The sequence below is a fragment of the Alosa pseudoharengus genome, unplaced genomic scaffold, assembly GCF_046254945.1.
Source record: "Alosa pseudoharengus isolate Yale_2024_CS ecotype anadromous, Long Island Sound unplaced genomic scaffold, YU_APseudo_1.1 YU_APseudo_1.1_scf_6, whole genome shotgun sequence".
Lineage (NCBI taxonomy): Eukaryota > Metazoa > Chordata > Actinopteri > Clupeiformes > Clupeidae > Alosa > Alosa pseudoharengus.
Genome location: NW_027468848.1, coordinates 43174021 through 43195247, shown reverse-complemented (window position 1 = coordinate 43195247; position 21227 = coordinate 43174021). Strand labels below are relative to the sequence as shown.

Below are 21227 nucleotides of genomic sequence, written 5' to 3'. Positions count from 1 at the left end.
CTACAGTAAGTAGGTTAAATAACAGACCCGCCACAATGTGCAGTATGATGATTTTTTACGAGCAAGATGTTTTTGGTGCCCTACGCGGACTGCATGTTCTTAAATAACAATGATCATCAGTAGCCTAATATTCTACCATTATTTTGTGTAAACGGGCTATGCATTGGGTTAGACACCAGGGGCCATATTCACAAAGCCTTTTATCTTACCACTAGAAGTAGGCTATTAAATAGCAATAAAAGATTTTAGCTAGGAGTTTCTCTTATTAAGTTATTCACAAAGCCTTTCAGACCTACTTTTAGTAAGGGAAAATGACAACTCCTAAACAGATTCTGGAGCTGAGCGCTCTAGAATCTTTAACTAAGAGTGAGTGAGTCTTCGTTGCTATGGATGACATTATTACTCATGCACAAGCTTGACTGAAGTGACCACCTTAATTGGCTGATGATTGTAACGCGGGAATGATTCCAAACACCTCCCTTAGGATGAGTGGCAGGTGACAGGTCTGAGAATGCGTGCGCTACAAAAGGAGGGAAGATGATGAATAACTGAATAAAAAGGCCTAGCCTAAATTAATCAAGAGTAAGGCAAAACAAATAGCCTGATGAAACATTGATGTAGTATCTTTGTAACATTATTAAATTAATCTGTTACTATGCCTATGCCTATGTTATGCCTACAATGCAAAATTGCTTCCTCACGATTGGAAGCTCCTGTAGCTGCATAGGATTTAAAAACAGGTGAAATGCCACAAAACCGGTTTGTGAATAGGTCTGTGAGTTAGGAGTCCTCTCGACTTCTTTTAAGGCGTCACAGCTGGTGGGAAGGTGTGATTTGTTGGGGGCAGGGCCGGATTAACTGGGCACAAATGTCTGATGGCCCCCCCTGCCCCCCAGTCAACGTGAATAGGGTGGTCAGTTAATAGGCCTATATCGTGAAGATTTTTCTTGCCATCTAAGGCACGAGCGCATCTGTGAGGCCAAGCCTCACCAAGTAGCCCGTCTGTTTACAACTAACATTACATTTAATTAAACTGCTATGCCGAAATAGTTTTCAACATTTTGAATATTAGTGTCGGGTGAATTAGGAAATGTTCTCAAAGTAGCCTTATGGCTGAAAGCTGCTTGGGATCCCCCCCTGTCAAGCAATATAACCATACAAACGCGCACACTCATTGTTTCAAAAGGAGTAATTTCGGCTTTGTCAGAACTGAAGAGCTGTGGACGACACGGCACGGCATGCCCAATTGAAAATAAATTAACGCAACGCAACACAACACAGACCCCGCTTCTCTCGCGTCAGTCACTGACATGAACGAAACACAGAACCCGCTTCTCTCACGGCAGTCACTGACAGTAGCCTAGAATAAATGCATGGGGAAAAAAACTTCCCCATGACAAAGACATCGTAAAACACTGAAAGTTAATATTTTGTCACTATAACATACATCTGTCCTTTGTCAAATGTGTTATGTTCCAAGTAGCCTAGTGCGTAATTCTGCTTCATAAAGTTGAACAAATACATTTGCTTATTTCACAGAAAAATATAAATAGCCAGTTAGGGTCTACAGTGCAGAGTTGGTAAGTTATGGTAGGCCAACTTGGGAGTGAACATACAAACAGGGGAAATCCTTTCTCTAGTAGCTGTGTAGCCTCAGGTGCGCACGTAGACATAAGGCTGAACATGTAAGCGCCAATGAATCGTGCTCTCTCGACAATAACGCCGGTAAACTTAAATAGGTTAACATCACTCTAAGTTCGCATTCAAGCAGGAAAAACATGAAAACGGCAAGACAGCGGGGGAAAGTTAAAATACGTGATAAACACGGAAAAAGTTGGCATGCATTGTTTCGGTCCCCGTGCACAGGGATTATTTGTCATATTATTAACCTGTTGAGGAGTACGGTCACAAATATGTGATCAGATGCAGCTGGGCCCCTGGGAGTACGATCACAAATATGTGATTAGAACGTTTTCGAAAAAGGTTCTATAACATGACGCAACAATTACCCTCAGGGACTTTTCTGCCATTAAACAATTTTAAGAACACTGAAACTATAGAACGTTCATGTAGAATTCTAGAAGGAGCCAGGAAAATAATTCACTCTCTGGGGAACGGCATTGTCTTAAAGAATTCACTCCTCAACAGGTTAATCACATATGATTATTTGTGAAATTGTGCAAACAGGCGCAACACATTTGAAAAGGAAGGACTGGTAGCATGCAAGCTCACGGGAAAGATTGATTTAAGAACGTTATCACAGTGTGTGACTGTGGCGCAAAGCAGCGCGGGCGGAAGACAGCGAAAATTGGCAGGGGAGGGTCATGTCTTTTTTTATTTCAATTTCTAGCAGGCAAGGGAGGGTCAATAAATTCAATAAATAACGAACAGTCCCTAGATTGCTGCTGGGCTATATGTCTTGGTTCATGTCTGTTAACAACTCAGGCTACGCGTTTGACGGCAATATCTCGCGGTTGCATCCATTACAAACAAACATGCAATGTGAACGTCTGGGATTGGGAAGAGCACTAAATGCTCTACTGAATAAGCACAAAGTCAAACCTTTAAATGAAAAACACTCTCAATCAAAAAAATAAACCGCTAATGAAGTAAACTTGTGACCATCAAAAATCGTTTATCGCCTGTAACTCCGTGATAACAGGACGTAACAGGAAGGCATTTGGCTGAGCAACGGAGGTTAATATGCTCTATATTTTGTTGAAATGATGTCTGTCTATCATCGTTGCACTCAGAGAAAACCATAATGTTTAATTTGTCCTGCATTTCTTGTACGGCTGCAAACGGGATTCACTCGCAGTTAACCAAATATTTCTTTATTAGGGCAGGGCAGGCATATTTCTGGCTATTAAATTATTTCTAAACCAGTCTGCTAAAGTCTGTAGTGAAGTCTGTGTTGGGTTTTCCAGGCTCCATTTCTTTTTACGAGACACCCTGCTCTTGAGACATCTACAGGTTGTTTGGGTTGTTGCAGCGTCGTTGCAGCGTCACTGGAAAAATACAAATTAAAGTCGCGTGATCCCGTGCGCGGACCGCGAGTGAAGCTGGCTAAGTCGAAGCACTGCCCACTGTACAATTCAGTATGCGGTAGTATGTTGGGGGAGTGGCATCTCGGCTGCCGACAGGATGAAGTTGAACAAACTCATTAAGAGGGCTAGTGCTGTTCTGGGATGCAAGCTGGACCCAATAGAGATAGTGGGAGAGAGCAGGATGGTAGCTAAACTGACATCTATGCTGGGTCATGAGCCTCACCCAATGCATGTCACTCTGACAACACTGAACAGCCGTTTCAGTGACAGGCTGCTACACCCTATGTGTATAAAGGAGAGACATCACCGGTCGGTCCTACCTACAGTACTGCAGTTAGATTGTGCAATAAGCACCACGCCAATAGAGCACAAGGCAATCTAGAACTACTTCAGATGTTTTACTGACTACTTTTTTAATAGTTTTATACATTACACAAGGACAATGTAACTATTCTTAAGAACTATGGGTTCCCATTAGAACAGGTTATCCTTGTTGTATTTATTTATTTTATGTATTTAGCATTAATTTCAATTTCAATTTATTGTGCTTATAGAGCGCCAAAACATAACACATGTATCATGGCGCTTTACAGAATGTAGGCAATCAGAGAACCATTAGTGTGTACTAGGATGATAAGGCTGTCTGTTACTGTGATAAATGGCTGTACACATTGGTTGTGCCTTCCCCACATGGGCTCGAACAGGTATGGTGCAGGGAAGCATGCCCAAGGAATGTGTATTTGTTGCATGTCTTACTGAAGATGTATGGGGGGGGGGGGGGGGGTTGTCTGTAAGTCTCTTTTCCTTCACTTCCCCTCCTCTGCATGTGTATTTAACAAAATATTCACGATTGTTGAAGGATTGTTGTTGCCACATAGAAGCACTGCATAGAACACGGTGGTGACCATGCTGCGCAAATTTGTTCAAAACTGCTGCATTAAAGTTAAAGGATTTGTAGGATTGTTAACGAACGTTCTCAAGGTGAACGTTCTCAAGACTACCTAGACGCGAGCCTCTTCTGGGTTGCCAGATGTAATGCAGACTTAGTTACCGTTAGTTGACCTGCAGCTGCTTAAACGTTTCTCCAACGATGACCCAGCTACACATTACGGAAACAGTGAGAACAAAAAATACCTCTCTAACCAACGTAACATATTTAGCTGAATATAGCGATGCATATGAAGTTTAGCCTATGCATGGAGAAATATGGCCAGCTCTGCGTCAGACTTTATATTCTTCGTTTAACGAAGACGTCGCCATTTCAGGAAGCTCCTCCGATGTCCACTTAATTGGTTTCTTGTTTTAATTTTGGAAATTTGCCTGCCTCTCGTAGGCTACTCGTTCATGACTACAACTGACAGCTGTTAACAGTTGACCTTTGCTAATTTGGCAACCCAAATGGGGGGACGCGCCTGCCCATTATTAATACGCTATTCTAGAATTAATCGTTCAAAACATAAACGAAAATTCCAAGAGATTCCGCCCCGTAACTCTTTTTTTTCACTGGTTTTACGGGGGTTTACGGGTTATAGTAATGTTGTCAAATAAGCCATTACTTCAATGTTTCCATGTTTCCTTACTCTCTGATGACATATGGTGATCATTTTTGGAATGGTTATAATTTATTTTCCATTATTTCCTACATACTGGTCCTTTAACTCTGCTAAGGTCTTATCACAACATAGTACATTGAGGGGACTAAACTAAGTTAAGTTATGCAATCAAGCAGTATCTCAAAGCTAACGTTAGAATACTGTTTGGATGTCTTGCAAGTTTAGCATGCTTACTTACAGCTGCTTGTCAATTTCGTTACTCATGCAGGGCTCATTTTATTGACTCTGACACTGAATGTTTGCAAAATCCCGATGTAAATGGAAAAGTGTTTTCCAAGACTTAAAAGTGCTTGTCCCAAGGAGAAGTACGTACGAACCGTTATTTGATCTAACTACATTATGAATTGCATCCACACATCAGCAGCCTTTTAACTGTGTTAATGTTACAATTGCAAGGATTCCCTCACAAACGTCTTAAAGTGACAGGCACTCAATTAGACCTATACACTACTGAACTTTATTGAATGCTAGCTCTGACTAAGAATGCATTACTTTGTACTTGTATAATCTTTTATTTTGGAATTTTAAGGGCGATAAACATATTCATTCAGATTTGTAAATCAACATGTATAAGTTGCTATTAGTCAATTAATGGGGAGATAATCGAATCGAAATCGAATCGGATTGAAAAAATGAATTGTTAGATTAATCGATGCATCGAAAAAATAATCGCTAGATTAATCGTTTAAAAAATCATCGTTTATCCCAGCCCTAGTCTAAAGGCATATCTGTTCAGCACGCACTTAGTTAATTAAGCGTCTAATGAGTTATTATTTGTATATTATATTATAGTATTTGTTTAATTTCATTAAGCTATTGATTGCATTGATATTATTGTATATTATTATACAATACAATTGTACACAATACAAACAGTTAGGTCCGGTCGAGCTATTTATTCATTTTTGATTGGACAAGAGGCATTCTATGAGTCATCACGAGTGGCGATATCCCAGCACAACGCCACTCAAGACTTTTAACTCCTAGCAATCAATCTGCGAATGATACATTATAACCGTTAAAACTACACCAACATCCCATTCATTCATAAAAAGCATCAGTGAGAGAAATTAATCTCTTGATGCAAAGGCCCTCTATCTCCAACCAAAGCGGCTTGTCTCACCAAACAAAACAATCTGGTTCAACAAACTCCCTCTTGGTGTAAACCAACTTGGGCAACTGCTGACAAAAATGTGTCAAGAGGCAGGGACGAAGGTGAGATACACAAACCACAGCCTAAGAGCGACGGCGATGCAAAAGCTATCAGATGTTGGACTTGCTGAAAGGGAAATAATGAAAGTGAGCACTAGTGTCATAAAAGTGGTGTGGCTCCTTTAAGACACAATCCATTGGTGTGAGTTCTGGAAGTATCCAACTTCAGTCAGTGGGAATCGGGAAAGAAGGAACATTGGAGCACGCCACACGAAAATACATCTTTGTTAAGTATTTATCATATGGGTATTGTTGGATTTACAACACGGTTACAACGTCTACTTAACTTTATGCATTGAAACTAAGAACAGCATTATCAACCTTTCCCGATTCCCACTGACACTAGTAAATGACGCTAGGCGTTGTGGACTTCAGCAGCCAATGAGAATTGGACTTCAGCCCCTGAATTTTCTGATTGGTTGATGAATTGTGGAACAAACGTTACGTTGTCGACAGTTTTGAGCGAGCACACAGACGAAGTTGAGCGAGCTCCTGAGCTAGCGGAGGAACAGTTTATGTGAGCACATACAGTGAAACTGAAAGAAAAGGGGCTGATGTTGCACATACATATTGATATTAGCAAACAGGCAAAGACATTTGTGGAGCACAACATAGATTCCTGTTTGCTCAACTACAAGTTTTTTTGTGCTCGAGTTTAATTTTCCTCAAAATATAATTTGTGTGCTCGCTTAAAATATTGTTCTGCGCTCAAATTGTGCTATTGCTCGCTCATAAAAGTGGAACAAATGTAACTCCATATAGGCCTACTAAGTATATCTGAATGCCTACTTCATGTAAACTGAACTCAATTTCATTGGAATTACTTAATCAAATTGGGTTATCACAACATAAATCAATTTTGTAAACCTATACATTTCATTCTTGTGCAACCGATGTACATGATAAAATCAATTAAATCTAGCTATTCTTTTTTTCAGTGCATTCAGTGTTGGGAAGGTTACTTTGAATGCAATTGAGTTATAAGTTGTGTGTTTGATGCAATCCTATCTGACATATACTATGAAGCTTCATTTTTAAACACTACCCTTACATTATGTACATGAATTTCATTGAATTTTAATTCTACTTCATTTAATTCAAATTTGAAATGTAATTCTAGATCCTGTTTTTGACCTCAATTCAGATTCAAGAATGGAATTGAAAGTTAGGATTCATCTTAATTCAATTCTGAATTTTGCACAAGCCTGATTTCAAAACCGGATTATTCTGGAACGGCTTATTGTACGAGAGAATGCATTACAGCTTTGTGTTCGGTAAGGTCTGCTGTTTATTTTGATATAAGGTTTATTGTGTGTTGAGCGAAGAGTTTGTGAGATATTCCACCTGTATGAATTGAGAGAGAGCAGAGCTGTAGAGTAATATGATTATTTCTTGAAAGTTAATTTTCTCACAGACCGTTTATCGTAGCAAATAGAATGCCTTTATTGTCATTCCACATAGCAACAAAATTCAATATGGGGAAGAGCAAAGCCGCTGCAGTTGCCTGCGCTGCCGAATATACTGAATGCAAATAGCAGCTATAGCGTCCTATATGAGAAAAGCTCTTTCATGTGATGGTAAAGGATATCGCCACAGCTGTAATTCTCTTCGGCCTCATGCCTATGGTCAAATTACAGCCGTGGCAATATCCTTCACCATTCCCACTGCCACTCGTGTCATATTGCTTAATTATTACAATTTTCCTTATGTAGTCTTTTCAAAACTGTTCACTGTTAACTTGACTATTGTATTGTTTTATTTGTAAGTCGCTTTGGACAAGCGCGTTCACCAAATCACATAACTGTAACCATAACCATATACCACCAAGCGTGTCCAGACATGTTCATCACTTTTATTTATCCTCCGGAAACACTTGTCTGAATTTTGTTTGTGTTTTGAATTTGCATGTTTTCTTAATGTGCAGTCCGTTTGCACCTATCAGCCACCGTACATGGCTCTATGAAATGAATTGTTCTCTGATCATGTAACTACTAGAAAGGATAAACAAATTAAATTAAATTCAATTAAATGTCACACTTGGAAGTTGTATGGTATCATAAAACGAAATATTAATAATAAATTAAATTAACATAAAAAGCTACATCATATTCCTAAATTACCACTAGATCAATGCAATGTCTATCTGCCTACTATGAAAAACAGTGAAATTGTGCTACTAACAACATACTCACATCTTCCATCTTCCACATCTTTGGTACTTCTGTGATTGACCCCCTGGCTCAAACTGTTGCTGTAGTCTCTTTTCTGGCTACTCCGTTCTGGACCTTCCTGCCCATTTTCTTTCAACCAGGAGGGTCTATGCCAATGAGGTGATCTCTGTGTGTCCCTAAACACCCTCCTCATAAGACCAAGACTTTGGCCCACCTCAGAGGATGCTAACCTCATGCCTTTTTCAGACATTAGGAGATTCCTAGTACCAGCAGAACTATTGCTGGAGAAACCAGTGTGCAGGTAAACAAGACTTCCAGCCACAAGATAGAAAAGTAGGAAGGAGAGGAAACGCACAGGCTTCCGCCAGAAATAGCGCTGGATCTTTAGTAGAAGCCGCACCATGGTCCATCCAACATATGCCCCAGGTTGGCAAGTCTTACAGTCATACAATACAGCAAAGCATATTATATGTATGTTATAGCTAATTAATTAAATGAACAAATAGCCTACTAGCATTTTAGACAATGGTGAAGGCTGGTGCTTTAGCAACTGACTCTGCACCTGCACTTCCATTCTCCCTTTACTGCATTTGTGTGTGTGCGTGTGTGTGTGTGTGCGTGTGTGTGTGTGTGTGTGTGTGAACAGTATCTAGTTCTCTTTCTCTACGTTCCTTCAGAGCAGGGGAGAGTTATCCGTTTTCTGGAGCCATGTTGTGAAAGACGAGCATCTAGGGTTGAAAGATGATCAGCTGCTGAACTGCTTTGTCACTCGTGATCGGACGCCACGACTCTTCAACTGATCTATGGTGATGGTTCCCACGATGCAAACCAGTGGTTTTATGTCCGCTGATGTGTGAAGTGATTTCTCCTCCTGCTCCACTCGCACATTGTGGAATCTACTACCCTGAAAGACATACACAACAGGACCTTAAGTATCCCGAGTTTCACAACAGGACCTTAAGTATCATGAGAACTTTTACATTTTCTCCACCAGAGGAATTCATGACTTAAATTGACTTATATCACAAAAAACAACAGAAAAAATCTTGTAAAGTGGTATAGAGTATATATAGCTATTTATGCATACTCATGACTGCACCCATAAAGGATTATGATGTTGCTGTATGCCTTTACAACTTGAAGTGTCAAAAAGGATTATAAAGCTACTTTGACATCTTGATAATGGCAATGATGAAACTTTGTTATAAAGCTGTAGCAGAATCTGTAAATTGCTCTTTAAGTATGCATATGTACCTGGGCAATTCCATGCAAAGGTCATCCTTAACATGGAAAAAAAAAGTTGTGCATACGCAAATAGAACTGTTGTTAAAATCTTCATTTAGGTCTATATTTTATTGTTTGTAACTGATCTGATTAAATTTGATGGAGAATTACACTCTTTTTACATCATAAATATGGTGTGCAACCATACAGAAACAACATTTTTTCACATGGTAATATTATACATATTTAAAAAGTGGATAAATGGACCCAAGGTTCAAACAAATTGTGTCATTTGACAAATTCCAGATTGACAAGGGAATGGTAGAGTAATGTCTATGCTCAGCTTGCCTTTAAGAGCACAACTCCTTACATTTGTAAGGCTTTTGTTTTTAAGTCAGCAAGTTCCATGGCCATGTCACATCCATAACGTTTTATAGGAAAAGTTTATGCTACACATACAGTGTTGATGCGACAATGTCCATAGTGTCTGTGCAAAGCTGATTTATATCAATGTAAAGTGTGATGACCAAATTGTGCCCCTTTCTTACTTTTAAAACCTTTAATGGTGCGTTATGGATGTGACGTTATGGATGTTACATAATGTGAATTTACAAGACTGGAGACTTTGTTATACCTCAAAGCCGATAAAACGTCTGTTCTAGTGGCATGTCAGTTTCAACGCATTTCACCTTAGTGTTTAGGCCTACAATTGACATTTCAAAGATTATTAGGTTGATCAAAACCACAAGGAGGCCTTGCCTAACTATTAGCAAAACAAACATAATATTAAAATACCTCCAGTGATTAGCCTAGCCATAGCCTATTTTCAAGTGGCCTAATAACGAAAATCTGAGCGATTATCTTCCTGTAACTGTCATACTGTTGTTGTACAGTAACTGAATTATCGTGTTAGCTGGTGAAAATGGCTGACTTTGCAGCTGGAGTTAACATAGCAACCTTCTGTTGCAGATCTGTTCAGCCTGCTGCTCACGTCTGCTTAACACAGTTTCATTTTAAATGTGACGCAATATGCCAGCATTTGAAGTGTCAGGTCCTCTGTAGCTAATACCCACAGAGTAACATTAGTAACGGCAGCAATAAACTAGATGTACCGCATAGCGGTACAAAATAGGACAGCCTCTCAGTCCTGCATATTCTCTTCGCAAAAATAAATCATGCTTGTCAATTTGTCTCCATCTCTTACTCCTGCAACTCATGTGCATGTAAATGAGTGTGTGCATATGTGAGTTTGCTTTTGTTTATAAGAGTGTGTGTGTGTGTGTGTGTCTGTGTGTGCACATGCGTATGCGTGCCTGTGTGTGTGCGTTTATGTGTCTGCATTCATGTGGGTGGGTGGGTGTTTGTGTGTGTGTGTGTGTGCTTGCCTGTCTGAATGTGTTTATGTGTGTGTGTGTGCTTGCCTGTCTGTATGTGTGTGACTGTGCGTGCGTGCGTGTGTGTGTGTGCGTGTGTGGGTGTGCGTGTGTGCACGTGCGCGTGCATGTACTTTATGTGTGCAAATCACAAATGAGTGGGTATGGGTTAGGTTGATGTGGGCTCTTGAGACTAACATACCATAAATATTTTGTCATCTTGGGTGCAACGGTTCAGGTAGGGCTAGTTATAGGGCTAGGTATATACATGTTCCCTGGTGTTTCAGTTGATGACGGTAAAAAAATATATGTATATATATTTTATATTTTAAATGACTTATTGTCCTGATTCTTCCTGTTGATCTTAGTGGGCACTGAGGAAGCAATAATTTCATCGCTAGTTTTTCATGATTACTATTTCAATTGTTTCATATCAAAATTCACTACTTAATTATGTGTTTTATGTAGTTTGTCGAGGACTGGTTCAGACACGTCACATCCATAACGTGAAACCGTCACATCCATAACGCCAGTTTTTCCTACATAATGCATTACAAAAATGACGCATAGTTTCAAAAACACACTTTTTGTGTTCATTCAAGTCTCCTTCATGCTACATATATCATAGTTTCGGCAGTTTCCTTCAAAATTCACAGAGTTTGTAGAATACCTGTAATCTCTCACAAAAGTGTGTCCATTTCATGTCACATCCATAACGCTGATATAATGCCTTGTATTCTTAGGATGAAATTGATTATATGAAATTTGAGGATTTCTCAGTATTCAGAGGACATAGGTTACATTAAAAGTTATGCAAATTAATTCACTGATACTAATTTTGCCCCCACTCTAAGGCATTTTGTTTACCAATATGAGTCCAATTGTCACATCCATAACGCTGGAACTGCCCACCTCCATGTTTTCATAATAATAGATAGTGTATATTTACCTCACTAGTCCTTTTATAATTGCTCATAACAACACATTTAAAGTTATAAGCCCCCACTGCATACTTTAAAAGCACCATTAATAATGTTAAAAAGTTATAAGGTACCATTACAGACACCAAGTAAAGTGGCATGGTTTGGCAGCTTCTACAACTGTACAGTATATCAGATTGTAGAAAGGACATCAGCACAAGGTTTCATTTTAACATTTATTTACCAACATTGTTAAAGGGACATCTGGGGCCTGTACTACGAAGCGGGGTTACTGGCTTATCTGGGTAACTTCGGGAGTAACTTGATCACGTGTGGCGTAACTTCCCGATAAACCCGTACTACGAAAGGTGGATAGGTTTTAACCGAGGTATGCTGCCATGGCAATTTTAGAAGACGTCTCATAGCAATGCCCGTACGTGGACATTCATGTATTCCATCGGTGATGCAAGAAGTATGTCCGAAAATAAATAGGACATAGGCCTACAGTAGGCTATGCTGAACATCTGAGCAAGAATAGCCTAAAATAAATAGGACATAGCCTACAGTAGGCCTAATAAATAAAAATCACCATTTTAACAAACTTGTTGAATTGAATGTCATATTACTGTAGTAGCCTACCCTGCACATAAAGGCTACACATTTCCACAGCACCAGAATCCGACCGAATGCTTCCCTCAACCTCCTCCATAATCGGCCTTCCACTATTATTTGCGATGGCCAACTCCTCTGCTACTGTAAAACACTCTGGTGCCTTTCCTCCTACAGTAGTGTTCAAAGACACCTTTTTCTTGTTACAGTAGCTGTAAAACAGAGGCCAAGTGAAGGCTATAAGCTAGGCCTACATGTTTTCATAATTAAGAAATATTAATGCAAGCTATAACTATATAAACCTACTATTCTGAATAATGTTTTTGTGTTTCATTTTCACCTGCTGCCATGTGCGTTTGGCAATGGTGTTGCATCTGAAATTTTCACATGATTAGGCATTCACTAAATCAGTCAATGGGGGCTACTTAAACATTCAATTATCATTATTACTGTAATTTATATGCCCACTTCTGAATTGGGTTGCATCTGTAGGCCTTTCTATTAACTCAAAATAGGCTATTTAATTATGTCAACTCATTTCAGACATTCCGCAAGCTACTAATCCTCCGTAACACATATTTGAAGAACATGTGGGAATTAAACTTTACTTTTAGGCATTTAGGCTACCCGATATGCAATACGTTGCCAACAGCCTTGCTTTGTTCACTGCCGACGTATTTGATTTTTGTCGTAGAGTGGGTTTTAATTCCTCATAACTTGTCATAATAATTGTGCATTCCTCATCCGTAAAATAAGGTGATCGCGTCATCATTGAAAGTGGTGACTTGCGCTGCAACCCGCCCCTTTTATGTGAACGCGCACAAACTCTAATTAGGTTAACCCCGGCTCAACAAATCAACTTCATAATCAGCGTCGTAGTACCGATTAACACCACTTAAGATAACCAGGTTTTGTCAACCCTGGTTTACATCTGGGTAGGTTAAGCTCCCTTTGTAGTACAGGCCCCAGGCAAGCCTGATGGTTTTTCTCTACGAAACTCCCCCTCGCTCGGTCTAAAGCTCTTTTCCTTTTCTTTGCATCTTCAGTCAAGGGTTTTCGCTGCTTCTTCGCCGGCTCTGCCATTATACACACGTTTGCAACAATCGCTAGTGTTTCGTTAGCCTGTGCTGTAGATGCAGGATGTAAACTGATCCTGCTTCGGTCGGCGGGTATGATACACTGAACTTGCAAGCGGGATATTCTTCCTACAGGCAGTAGTGGCAGGCGAGAGAGTCTTCATTCGCCCTGTAATGAGTCATTTAACCATATACCGACTTACGAAGATGAGCAATTAACACAAAAACGTTGCCTGGTGTCCCTTTAATCCCTTTCTGATCAAAACAAGACCCTTTGTCCAACAAAGTAACAGCTGAATTTCATATTGAGTTTCATTTCAATTTCGTAATTTTTCTTTTTATTTATTTAACCTCAGAAAACACACTGAGGAAACAAACTCTTCATTTACAATGGTGCCGAGGGTACAAGGGAAAAGTTAATACATTGAGGTGAAAGAAAAAATAAATAAATAAAATAATTTGGTAGCTTCAGTAGAAAACTGTGGATAATGCAACCAATAATTAGTCACTACAGGAGAAGTCAGTAGTAAGGTTACGGGGCAGCCGTGGTCCACTGGTTGGCAGTCCGGACCTGTAACCAGAGGGTTGCCGGTTCGAGCCCCAACCTGTGGGAACGGCTGAAGTGCCCTTGAGCAAGGCACCTAACCCCTCACTGCTCCCCGAGCGCCGTTGTTGTTGCAGGCAGCTCACTGATTAGTGTGTGCTTCTGTTCACTGTGTGCTGAGTGTGTTTCACTAATTCACAGATTGGGATAAATGCAGAGACCAAATTTCCCTCACAGGATCAAAAGAATATATATACTTATACTTAAGGTAAGGTCATTTCATTCCGAATGTAAGGTCAAAACAGTAAGATGCATTAGACTTGTGAATATTGTAGAAAACAAACGTAAACACAAAACCAAACATGGGATGAATGGGTGAGAGAAAAGGGGAAGGGAAGACAGAACCAAAGAGTGTGAAAGAGTAGATGAGCAGGGCAGAGAAGAGAAGCCAAGCTCCTAAAAATTTTTGGTTTTATACACTAAAATTCATTCCTATGCATTTGCCAGTGACCAATCCCTTTGAGGGAATAAGATAACACTATACCCTCGTTAATCAAGGCCCAGCTGAGACCACATTGGACTAGTTGGGCTATAAAACTATGGCACATATTTCAGATTGTGATGAAACCATGATCAGACTGCTGCCCATATAACAAGGATCAATTAGAGACCAAACATTTTGACATGAATATTTTACATTAATACACAGTACAATTACACAAACTTGAAATACCACTCTTCTTGAATGTCTCTGACCCTGGTGAAGGCTTGGTCAAAATGATCAAAGGACACAGGAGATTCAATGAGCAGCATTCTGATCAGGCCTTGGGTGCCTGATATAATCAGTCCATGGATGCAGTTCAAGCAGGGAACTGCATCCGGCAAATAATGCCATTGCCAGTTCATCTAGATGTAATCCTTCTCAGAGTGGATTTTGCCTTACACCAATGCAAGACAGAAAGGTACACAACATCTAAGGGTTTCAGTGTCCTATGTTATGCATTCCCATAAATAACATCACCATAGTTTAAGACGGACTCAATAACACCTTTTCTGGCTAGGAAAGTGAAACAACATCTATGTGTAGAGAAATTCCTGCTTTGTTCTAAGCTTTTTCACAAGATGATTGACATTTGTTTTAAAATCAAGCTTTTTGTCAATCCAAATGCCTAGATACTAGTTGGTGACCCTTTCCAGAGTAGTACCATTTCTAGCAGTTTCAAATAGTTAAAATCAGCGTTTCTAGCTTTAGAAAAATAGAATCCGTTTAGTTAAGGTACAATTCAGGACCAGCTTCAGGTCACTTAACTGTTTCTTAAGCATGTGGAAAGAAAGCTGTAATATATGAGTCTATAGTCTCAGTGCTACAGTACATAACTGTGTCATCTGCATGAATATGAACCTGAGTGGGCGAAGCGAGTGTTTTGTAAATTGTGAACAGTATAAGCCCAAGGAAAAACAATTACCGTAAAAAGTCACACTTTTTTTCATAGTTTGGCTGGTCCTGCCACTTATAGTCAGGTGCGACTTATATATGAAAAAAAATATATAATTGAACATGTTTTTAAATGTTAATTTATATTAACTGACATGAACCCTACGTGAAACATTACGTCTACAGCCGCGAAGTCCTGTGCACTTTCAGTCAGAGATTAGTGCTGGGCTATGCCTGAAACACACGTGCATACCTAAATCAAATTATGGCCGGGATTCTATTTATAGCCTGGCCTCAGATTTGGACAAATAAAAGCTAGTATAATTATGACCGCCGCGCAGCGAAGCGGCGGTCATATAGGTTTAGTCAGATTTTTTTTTTTTTTTTTTTTTTTTTTCTATTTTGCATGCCCAAATTTCCGTCAATGAGTCCCGGGACACTGAAAGACCGGGGTACACGAAACTTGGTGGGCATGTAACCCCACATGGATAGCATGGAACCATCGTTTTTCGTTTTGATCTGTAGCCCCCCCGCTGGACTGGACCCCCCGAAAGGAGGGTAGGGCAGACACAGTTTTCTGTGAATATCTCGAGAACCGTAGGGTTTAGGAGGACCATTTTTTTTTTTGTATGTTGATCTCAAGGGGCCATGTCAACCCATTCCATAACCACTCATTTCATGTATAGCGCCACCTAGTTAGTAAGTAAAAATGAGGTGTTGTAATTGAAGGTATCTGTGACCTAACATAATCAAAACTGCACGAAAGTGTATGATCATTATGACACCCTCTGTATGCACGCAAAATTTTGTGGAATTCCGTTCATGGGGGGCCACACAATAAATTAATTTATGTTACTATACACCAACTGGCCTGTAGGTGGCCGGAGACAGTTTTCTGTGAATATCTCGAGAACCGTAGGGCCTAGGAGGTCCACCTTTTTTATGTATGTTGGTCTTAACGGGGCATGTCAACCCATCCCATTACCACTTATTTCATGTATAGCGCCACCTAGTTAAAAATTAAAAAGCAAAAAATTAGGTGTTTTCATCACAATATCTCTGGCTGACAAGGTCAAAACTGCACGAAATTAAAAGTGTAGGATCATTATGACACCCTCCGAATGCATGCCAAGTTTTGTGTACTTTCGTTCATGGGGGGCCTTACAATAAAATAATTTATGTGTACATTTAGTGACGTACACCAACAATGATTCCCGGGACACTGAAAGACCGGGGTACACAAAACTTGGTGGGCATGTAACCCCACATGGATAGCATGGAACCGTCGTTTTTCGTTTTGATCTGTAGCCCCCCCGCTGGACTGGTCCCCCGAAAGGAGGGTAGGGCAGACACAGTTCTCTGTGAATATCTTGAGAACTGTAGGGACTAGGATGACTATTTTTTTCCGTATGTTTGCCTCCAGGGGTCATGTTAACCCATTTCATGTACACACATGTGCACAAACAGATACACACACACACACATACATTCACAGTAATCATACGTATGACACATACTCACACAGTAGACATATGTACGCTTGCACAGGCACATAGGCAGGCACACACACAAGCGCACGCACACGCACGCACGCACACGCACACACACACACACACACACACACACACACACACACACACACACACACACACACAACATAAACATGAACATGCACACATGCACACAATTCAAGAATTTCTCAGAATTATGAACAGGCAAGATGGAGGTGGGGTTGTATAAAATGAATTTTACATGTGAAATCTATGAACTAATCATGTTTTGGTACTTGTTGTCTAGCAGATATCAGTGAGAATTGAGTACGTGTGGATAATGCAATTTAGTGAGACAGTTAGAATCATATAGGCCTTTCAGCGTGATTTATTTTTGTGGAAAAAATGTGCTGGACTGGGCGGCGGTCATATTTTGTACCGCTCTGCGGTACATCTAGTTTTGTTTCAATTTAACTCATAAAAGAGCTCTTCTTAATATTTTATATTGTTGGTTGGTATTTTTGCCAGTGAAAAGCCATTGTCCTACACCATGAGTCTCCAACACGTTGCTCTCATTGCTCTCAAGCTGCATGCCACCCTCTTCTGAGCTAGAGGCTGAAGCAGCAACCTACATTTAAACACAATTGTTGCTGCCAGGCATCAGCCTATGAATTTCCTAAAAAAGTAAATCATGCATAATTTAAAAAATAACTACATTTAGGCTATCTTAGACCTCTTTGGCTATACGGAATAAGGTTTCCCTTGCAGCACATGCAGCACACGTTCTATGAATGAATGAAAGCGCGGATACCTTATCTCGCAATAAGTGGATGGCAATCGAAATCCCCACAGATTTCAGTGGTCATCAGTCCCGATATTTAGCAATATAATCAAACACTCCAAACGTAAATTAAATGTCAAATTGAACATCTGCTTTTGATAGCCTACCCATGCTGCTCCAAACGAAAAGTAGGCCTATGTCTCACAATAAAACGCAAGAAATAAAGGACTATATAGCTGACTTGAATACAAGCCATGGCCAAATAAAGGTGCTGTGCTTTGCGCAGCCTAAATTTGAGGATTTACTTGTCTCCTAAACATTCCTCACCCGTTATCTAGACATGCATGAAAACATTTGAAAACAAAACTCACTGCCATGTAGCCTAATATTTGATTGCTGTTTTGCTACTAATTATCTTTCACGTAATGAATACGCACAGAAAGTGAAAGTAGACCTACTGTGCGCTCCGTGTCTGTAGCTGTCTGTTCACGTCCGCAATCGATTAGGGACCGTTAGTTATTTATAAACGGGATCACCGGAGGGATTTTGAGTGCTTCGATCATAAGTTGTATGACCCTCCCCTGCCTGCAATATAATTTTCAAAGACCCTCAAGCAGCATTTTCAAAAATGACATGACCCTCCCCGGCCAATTGTCGATGTCTACCGCCCACGCTCTTACGCGCTATGCTATGCTATGATAACACATCAACGCTACCGTCCTAAAATCAACCTCTGCTTTCTGATCTTACACATCACACTTCAACAAGATGGTGGCCATTTCAGTAGATTTACTCCCTAACATTGTTGTGGAAACACAATAAGCATGGAAACTAAATGCACACTTCCTGCAACTGCATTAGCCTACTTGAAAAGTTACTCCTCTAGTAAGTATTCACATGAAATAAAAAATAAAGCATTGAGACCATTCAACAAAGCACACTGGGTAATAACAAATTCAACACATGAACTTGTTGCTATGGACTCGTCTCTAGGCTTCCTCAGTCATTGTAAAGCTGCCGAAGCTGAACATTATCCAAATCTCAATTTCTCAGACGAGCGTCAATTTGGGAGCTTGCTACACTCCTTCCTTCTCAAATGACTTGAAAAGGCCGTTTGCACAATTTCACAAATAATCACAGGGACCGAAAAATACCTAACATGCCAACTTTTTCTGGGTTTATCATTTTAACGTTTCCCTGCTGTCTTGCCGTTTTAATATTTTCCCGTAGAATATCCCATATTACTGTAATACTCATAACATTAGTCCTGCATTCTGGCCTGTCTCTGTGTTGTCCTGTTGTTACCCCTTGCCCTTCCAGTGAAACAGATGTATTCAAATCATCGTTTTGCTTGCTTGAATGCAAACTCAGAGTGGGCCTATTTAAGTTTACGACGTGGTTGTCGTGAGAGCAAGATTCATTAGCGCTTGCGGTGTTCGGCCGTAGGCTATGCCTACGTGCGCACCTGCCAGTCTACTCAGCTAGACAAAGAATTCCCCCTGTATATTCACTCCAAGTTGGCCTACCATAACTTACCAACTACACTGTAGACCATAAACTGGCTATTTATATGACCAAATGTATTTGTTCAACTTTATGAAGCAGAATTACGCACTGCTACTTGGAACGTAGGCCTAACACATTTTTGTTGGCAGGAGAGAGAATGACAGCGATTAACAAATTGCACTTGTTGCTGGTTACCAATAAATACTATATTTTTTTGCAAACAACAAAAACAGAAAGGATGGAGACAGCAAAACTAGAGATGGGCAGGAACAATGTCAATTGGTAGAAATGCTTGTCAAAACGTTAGGAGCTGGATGTGTGGATGAATGAAGCACAAGTATGCTTTGTGTTAAGCATGCACACTGTTTAAAGTTAGGCTACACGGTAAACTACAAGTAAACCAAAGTTAAATTTAGCTTTTTTAGGGCTGGATAAAGTTGACCAAATGGATATAGGCTGTTAGGCCTGAATAAAGTAGGCTACTTTGTTGCTCCAACCCTTCCAACGTTAATGGGGACGAATGTTGACATTTTCCGTATTTTGCGTTAGAAACCCGGGAAATCTCCCTTATTTTCATTGTTCAATGTTGACAGAGCTATGGAACGAAAGAGAACGTTATATGGGGACAGAAATCAACAATCAAACAAGCCACTTTGATTTTTTGCTGTTTTCATTAATACAAAAGATGGGTGACCCTCCCTCCTAGACAAAAAAAAGTTAGGTGACCCTCCCCTCAACAAAGAATAAAAAGACATGACCCTCCCCTATTTTCCTCCGGTGACCCCGTTTATAAATAACGAACGGTCCCTTATAACATCAAATGGAGAAGTCATCCATGTTCTCTCGCGTTATAGGCGGTCATGCTTCTGTGTTTGCAAAATTCCTGACGGTTCCTGATCGCTAAACGTTTGTTTTCCTTCCCTGTCGATAGTGGTTGATGTTGAAGCACCTAGGCTATAATTTGACTTCAGCGGTGATAAATCCTACTGAGAAAGAGAGAGAGCAACGAGAGAGAGGCACCCCCAAAGTGGTCCTGCGCGCACATGTGTGTGTCTCTGCATGGGGTTAAATTGAAGTCAGAGTTGATCCGTCAATAGACCCGCATTCAGGCCGCTCCATTATTATATTAATGTCAGACAGCGCTGTAAAATGTGTGGAATTTCTCGCATTATGATGGCTAGATTTGCGGGACTTTCATTATTATGCTCAATACTAAGTAATTTATTCGCAATACCCGCAATCCCGCGCTGGAATTTAGACCCTGGTTTTAAATGCGCATCTTTTTTTCTCTCGGTCTCTCGGAGGTGGCCAGCCAAGCAATTGTTCTGCTGCCAGCCTGTGCCAATATATCGTCCAAAATGCTTGATTGCATTGCATTCTCCACATTTTTAGCTAAATTTTCATGTACCACATCAGCATTTTTGTTCAGTGATTTTTTTGTAAATTGCTTTACAATTAGCGTCGGGCCCTTGTCAGCAGCCTTCAGCTTGCCTCTTGCCATATTCACTCTTCAGTAACATTCCCTGTAGAATTCTTAATATTTTTGGCCTCAATGTGTCCAGTTACATAGTCTGTCTGTTCTTGGTCTTGGATTTTGTGAAATATATTTCTAAATATCACCTGCTTGCAGCAGCTTCGGTCTGCACTTCCTTTTAAAACCGCATCTTTTTCTCCCTCCAGCATTTACGGCTCCCACACACAGCTGCGTTCCGTCAACGCATTCCAGTGGGGGTTCCCGACGGTAGCTATGCAAAAGTAAAACCGTAATGTGATTGGTTGGTGCCGTCTGTAGATTGGCTTGATTGGCCGGTGTCGTCTGTCGGTGCAGCAACAGCGGAACTCCTCAACGCAAGCAGCGGGAGAAACGTGACGCGATGGACCCACAATTCAGTTCGGCAACGGATCACGTGAGCCCATTTAAAGTGAATGGGATGCGTCTCCAGCAACGCGATGCACCAGCTGTGTGTGGGAGCCGTTAATCTGCTGCCGGCTTGTCTCTCCACATCGTCCAAAATGCTTGATTGCATTGCATTCTCCACATTTTTAGCTAAATTTTCATGTACCACATCAGCATTTTTGTTCAGTGAATCTTTTGTAAATTGCTTTACAATTACCTTCGGGCCTATAGGCCTATTGCCTGCTTGCTTCGGTCACGTCCTTTTAAAACTGCATCTTTTTCTCTCTCGTGAGCATTTAATCTGCTGCCAGCTTGTGACTCCACATCGC

General features: G+C 40.4%; 1 protein-coding gene across 1 annotated transcript in view; it reads right to left on the bottom strand.

The window, feature by feature from the left end:
- wscd2 (WSC domain containing 2) overlaps window positions 1-21227 on the bottom strand; it is a 242732-nt gene that overhangs the window by 152759 nt on the left and 68746 nt on the right. Inside the window, exon 2 of the mRNA XM_076271403.1 lies at window positions 8065-8947. Coding sequence (XP_076127518.1) covers window positions 8065-8446 — 382 coding nt within the window. The 5' untranslated portion in view covers window positions 8447-8947. The remainder of the gene's footprint in view (window positions 1-8064; window positions 8948-21227) is intronic.